Below are 6,661 nucleotides of genomic sequence, written 5' to 3'. Positions count from 1 at the left end.
CATTTTTAATTTCTGTTAGAGTGATTTTTATTTATAGAATTCATTTTGATTATTTCTTAGGATTTCTATCTCTTTGCTTACACTACCCATCTGTTCTTCCATGATATCTACTTTTCTAATTAGAGGCCTTATCATATTAATTATAGTTGTTTCAAATTTCTGGTCTGATAATTCCAACATCTCTGCCAAATCTGATTGTGTTTCTAATTCTTGCCCTGTCTTTTCAAACTGTGTCTTTCAGTAAGACTTGTAATTTTTTGGTAGAAACCAGACAGGATATACTAAGTAAAAGGAACTGAGGTAAACAGATTTTTAGTGTGAGGTCTTATGTTTGTTTGGCTAGGAGTTAGGCTGTGTTTACTGTTTACTATCATTGTAAGTGTCACAGGCTAAAATTACCTCTGGTGTCCTTTTGTCTCCCCTCAATGTCCATGCTTGGGTTTCCATAAAGTCTTCTTAAATATGATCAGACATAATGATGGTCCTGTTGTTGTATTCCCTTAATTTTTTTTTTTTTTTTTTTTTTGTATTCCCTTGATATTATACAGGAGCATTACTGATGTGGTGGTGAGGTGAAGGGGAGGGGAAAATCTATGTTTTTATGATTAGGACTCAGTCTTTTAATGAGCCTGAGCCCTGGACTACAATCTTCACAAGTGTTTCTCAGTGGTCCCCCCACCCCTGCAACTTGCACAAAATAGGATGGCTAGAGAGGACTGGAGTTGGGTGTTTTACCTCCTCCAAGTTGGTTAGGCTCTGATAAAACCCCAGTAGGTGAGTAGTTTCTCTTGAGAGCAGACCTTATTAAGAAGGAGCATTCTGGCATGTTTCAAAATGGTTACTTCTCCCTTCCTCTTGCCAGAAGCCCAGGGGTATTTTTCTCCAGTCTTTACTATGAGGGCTCATGGAAGTAAAACTCAGAAAAAGGAGGAGCCCTTCCAAATCTTGAGTTCCCCTAGGAGTTTTTAACTCTCAGACTTGTCCGAGTCTCAGACTGGAGATTCTAGCAATTCATCAGTTAAAGTTCGGCTTTTCCTATACCAGTATTGGTTTATTTTTTTTTTATTTTTTTTTTTAAGGTATTTATTTATTTATTTGTGATAGTCACAGAGAGAGAGAGAGGCAGAGACACAGGCAGAGGGAGAAGCAGGCTCCATGCACCGGGAGCCCGACGTGGGATTCGATCCCGGGTCTCCAGGATCGTGCCCTGGGCCAAAGGCAGGGGCCAAACCGCTGCACCATCCAGGGATCCCACCAGTATTGGTTTCAACCAAGATTTTTGTTTCTAAGCTATTGCTCCAGTAAATTGCAATCCTCTGCCAATAAGTTGTGATTCTATCTGCCTATATGTCTGTCTAATTTGGAAAGCAACTGATTGCCCTGTGACTTTAGTTCTCTAATGGATCTAAAAAGACTTGTTGATTTTCAGCTTGTTCAGCTTTTTCTTTGTCATGAGCACAGGAGTGACAAATTCCAAACATACTAGATCAGCATCTTTTCTTATTATCTTATCACCTGAACCCTGTCCCCTGGCAGAGCCTTTTCTCAGGGGGTCGTTCTGATATTAGAGCCTACCTGGTGTTTTTGTTAACTCCAAATAGACAAACTGAACTGCCTTTGCATTTATAGTGTGACTTTGGGCCTTGGGTGCCCACATCTTCCTGCTCCCATGCTAGAGGACTAGACCAGACAGGTGATTCTTATGGGGTTGCCAAAGAAGCCTACTTGCCTTTGTTTTGTTGTATGCCCTTGAAAACTTAGTAACTTGCATTTAAAAAAAAAAAAGGTTTTATTTATTTACTTGAGAGAGAGAAAAAAATGAGTGAGCGAGACAGCACTAGCAGAGGAGGGGTAGAGGGAGAGGGAGAAGCAGGCTCCCACTGAGCAAGGAGCCTGATGTGGGTCTCTAGCCTAGGACCCTAGGATCATGACTTGAGCTGAAAGCAGACACTTAACTGACTGAGCCACCCAGACGCCCAGTAACTTGCATTTTTGATGGCTCACAACTCAGTCATCATTAATTCAGATCAGCCCCTCTCACTATTAGTCTGAATTTGAGAAATGTCATTTACCTCCCATTTATAGTGTATCTTTACTTAGGGATCCTCAGGAACAAGTGAGGACAATGTGGCCTAGATACCTAAGTATAGGGCAGTTCTTCTCCTGCTTAAGACCCAATATCCAAACCAGGCACCTATTTCTCCTTTAGTTTATCGCTTTAAGATAGGCATAAACTTGGCAGCCTGGTGGCTCAGTGGTTGAGCATCTGCCTTTGGCCCAGGGTGTGATCCTGGAGACCCAGGATCGAGTCCTGCATCGGGCTCCCTGCATGGAGCCTGCTTCTCCCTCTGCCATTCTCTCTCTCTCTCTCTGTCTCTCATGAATAAAAAAATAGATAAAAATCTTAAAAAAAAAAAAGGTGGGGGGGGATCCCTGGGTGGCGCAGCGGTTTGGTGCCTGCCTTTGGCCCAGGGCGGGATCCTGGAAACCCGGGATCGAATCCCACGTCGGGCTCCCGGTGCATGGAGCCTGCTTCTCCCTCTGCCTGTGTCTCTGCCTCTCTCTCTCTCTCTCTCTGTGTGTGTGACTATCATAAAAAAAAAAAAAAGATAGGCATAAATTTTGCTGATTTTATTCCCTCACCTTACTCCAAACTACCATGATGGGTTATTATCATAGAGTTGAAACTGTGAGGCCAGGAGTCAAAAGAGTGTTCCATGGAATAACTTAGTGTTACTTCCTGAGTTTTATCATTATGATAATCACCTGTCTTAACTCCTCAGGGGAGTGGAAAAACAGGAAACAGGTTAATAAACTATATACCTCAAATTTTACTTAGTAATCGGGACAATGGAAATTAACACCATGAGGCACTATCTTATATCGTCAGTGAGGGAGGGTATAGGTGCCTGTGGGGAAGAAAAGCAACACTGTCTATTCATACCATCCCTTTGTATGACAGTTAAAGGATGTATATTAATATGGAAGAGGTTTTTACAAGTACACCCTTGGGGCTAACGATTCTGCTAGTTGTTTTACACATGTGCGTAAAAGACTTAGAATGTTCAACACAATACTGTTTGTGACAAGTTGAAAAATGGGTGAACAACTTGTGGAGAATGTTACATGGACTTTCCATCAGCAGTGACAGTAGGTGAGCTAGAACTCTTTGTACTAATATGGATAAATCTCAAAGACAAAATAAGTTCAAAAGCAAGTTGTATGCACCATAAGCAAAAATTAATTCAAAATTAATTAAAGACCTAAACATAAGACCTGAAACCATAAAAATCCTAGAAGAAAACAGGGAGAATGTCATTGAGCTTTCATTGGATTTAATAAGAATTTCTTGGATCGACACCAAAGCACAGGCAACAAAAGCAAAAACAGACAAGTGGGACCACGTCAAAATTAAAATTTTCTGTGAACAAGAGCAACAAAACATCAACACACTGGAAAGAGAAAATATGTGCAAACCATTTATCTGATAAAAAGTTAATCCAGAATATAAAAAGAATTCCTATAAATCAGTAACAAAATAAACAAATAACCCAATTAAAAATGGGTAAAGAATTTAAATAAACAGTTGTCCAAATATATGCAAATGTCTAACAAGCACATGAAAATATGCTCAACATCACTCACTAATCATCAGGGAAATGCAAACCAAAACCACAATGAGATATCACCTCACATGCATTAGGATGGCCACTATCAAAAACACAGAAAACAACAAGTGTTAGCTAGGATGAGGAGAAATTGGGATGTTTGCACACTACTGGTTGTAATATAAAATGGTGCAGCCACTAGGGAAAACAGGAATTTCCTGAAAAAATTCAAAATAGAATTATCATATGATTCAGCAATCTCACTGCTAGGTGTGTATCTTAAAAAAATAAATAAATAAAACAGTATCTCAAAAAGATGTTTGCATGCCCATGTTTGTGGCAGCAGTGTTCATGACAGCTAAGAGGTGGAGGCAACTTAAATGTCCATAAATGAATTAATGGATACACAAAATGTAGCATATACATGCAATGGAATATCACTCAGCCATAAAAGGAAAGAATTTCACATGGGCTATAGCATGGATGAACTTTGAGGACATAATACAAGTGAAATAAGGCAGTCACATAAATACTCAGAGGTTTATAGGAGGTATCTAAAGCAGTCAACTTTGTAGAATGTAGAATGGTAATTGCCAGGGGCTGGGAAAGGGAAGGTGGGGAGTTGTGTTTGGTGGATGTAGGTTCAGCCATGCAGAATGGGTTTATGTGGTTGACAACACTAAACTACACACTTGAAAATTATTGGGAGGGTGAATTTCATGTGTTTTTTTCTTTTCGCTACCATTTTTCTAAAAAAAAAAAAAAAGCAAGTTGCAAAACATATGTACAGTAGAAAGGCATGTGATACACACACACACACACACACACACATACAAGAAAATATTACTCAGCCATCAAAAAACCAAAATCTGGGATCCCTGGGTGGCGCAGCGTTTTGGCGCCTGCCTTTGGCCCAAGGCGCGATCCTGGAGATCCGGGATCGAATCCCACGTCAGGCTCCCTATATGGAGCCTGCTTCTCCCTCTGCCTGTGTCTCTGCCTCTCTCTCTCTCTCTCTCTCTCTCTCTCTCTCTCTGTCTCTCTCTCTCTGTGTGTGTGACTATCATGAATAAATAAATAAAATCTTTAAAAAAAAACCAAAAACATTTCAAGGATGTGGGTGGAGCTGGAGTATATTATAATAAATGAAATAAGTTAGAGAATTATAAATACAGTAATTAAATGATCTCCCTCATATGTAGTATTTTAGAAACAAAACAAATGGACATATGGGAAGGGGGAAAAGAAAAAAGGAGAAGGAAACAAACCATAAGAGACTCTTAACAATGGAGAACAAATTGAGGGTTAATGGAGGGAGTTGGGGGAGCCGGTGGCTAGATGGTAGATGGGTATTAAAGAGGGCACTTGTGATGAGCATTGGGTATAGTATGTAAAATATGAATCACTGAATCCTATTCTATAAACCAATGTTGCACCATATGTTAGCTAACTAAAATTTAATTTGAAAATTAAATTTGAAAATAAATAAATAAATTTATCAAAAGAAAAAATAAGGAAAGTTAAAAACAAAAGAATATCACATACAGCTGTTCTTATAGATGTATTATATATATTTATAATGAAAATATTAAAGCAACCAAGAGCAAGGTAAACACAAACTGACATAGCAAAGACCTCTGGGGAGAGAATTATAGAGTATGATAAGGTTTTTAGTGGAACATCGTGTTTTATTTTTATTTCTTAAGATCTGGAGTAAATGGGGCAAAATTACTTCAAAAAAATTTTTAAATTGCTCTATCTTTCTATTTATTTGAAAAACTTGGTAATGTTAAATAAAAATCAAGCCCCTCCTTCCTGCTCCCTTTCTCCAGAATCCTGCTGGCTTCCACACCACAGGCTGGCTATACTTGTGATTTTTGTTTTTGTCAAGACTGCACTCAAAAGCTGGCGTGTACTTGTGATTACTGGAACTGGTTCCTGGATTTATTTATGCCATGGGCAAAAATAAGTCTTCCTTTCTGAGAGACATATCATGACTCTGGAATGTATTGTAAAGAACAAGCCAGAGGATGGAGCTCTTGGAAGTTGAGGCCCCACGCATAGGTCCCCTGGGTGGTACCTAGGCACCCAGCCCTCTGTGAGCAGGAGAAAGCACCATGGAATGCTTCATCCTTGGGGGCCACTCCTCCTATCAGCTTGCTTCTTGCTATGGCCAGGACAGTGACAGAGAGAGAGGTAAAATGCCTCTTTTACTTGAAAGTCAGTTCTGCGGTAGTTTTTGGTCAGAGTCCAAATAAATTCCAAATATACATCAATCCTATCCATCTGTTTCCCCCAAGGACCCAATTTTGTTTGTTTGTTTGTTTATTATATAAATTAACCCATTTATTATAGGCTAGCAATGTTTCAAATGGTGGAGCTTCTACTGGTCTTTCAACTTCTTCAGTCTTCTGATGGCCGACTTTACTGTGAGAGCAGAAGTGGTGTTGTAGGTCCAGGCGCCACCGGCCATGGTCTTCATGCAGGAGCCACAGTGCCAGATGCCTACCGCTCGCCCTTTCATCTTGGTCTTGCCACAGAAGGTGTACGTGGCGTGCTGGCTTATCTCAATCTTCTTCACCATCTTCCTGAGGAAGGCCCCATAGCAGGTCCTGTATTTACCCACGATTCCTACCTTCTTGGTGTGTTTGGCCATGTTGCCACCAACCAGGTCTGAGCCCAGAGAGGCTTATCCAGGATAAGCCCAGGGTTTGGAATTGATTTTAAGGGAAAACAATCTTCAGTGCTGGGCCAGCCCCTCATGTTTCATTTCTCCTTGGCATTCCCCCAAAAAAGAGCCTAAATCAGGGAGTGACCTCCCTGTGGGGCTAATGATTTAATCAACCATACCTATTTAATGAAACCCCCATAAAAACACAAAGTGATTAGGTTTGAGCCTCATGTTGGTGAACACATGGAGATTTGGGGAGAGTGGCACACTATGAAAGGGCATGGAGTTCCACACCCTTTCCCTAGACCTTGCCCTGTGCATCTTTTCCATCTGTTCCTGACTTATATCTTTTCGTAATAAACCAGTACTCTAGTAAGTAAAG

General features: G+C 40.2%; 1 protein-coding gene across 1 annotated transcript; it reads right to left on the bottom strand.

Annotated features, from left to right (window-relative positions):
• Nucleotides 1–5,945: 5,945 nt before the first annotated feature.
• On the bottom strand, nucleotides 5,946–6,439 carry LOC140631480 (large ribosomal subunit protein eL43-like). Its single transcript, XM_072822848.1, has one exon. It carries the CDS (start codon nucleotides 6,262–6,264, stop codon nucleotides 5,992–5,994), a length of 273 nt encoding a protein of 90 aa, XP_072678949.1. The 5' UTR covers nucleotides 6,265–6,439; the 3' UTR covers nucleotides 5,946–5,991.
• Nucleotides 6,440–6,661: the final 222 nt, after the last annotated feature.

This window comes from Canis lupus, chromosome 4 (genome assembly GCF_048164855.1).
Source record: "Canis lupus baileyi chromosome 4, mCanLup2.hap1, whole genome shotgun sequence".
Lineage (NCBI taxonomy): Eukaryota > Metazoa > Chordata > Mammalia > Carnivora > Canidae > Canis > Canis lupus.
The sequence above is the reverse complement of the archived record's forward strand: the minus strand, read 5'-3'. Positions and strand labels throughout refer to the sequence as shown.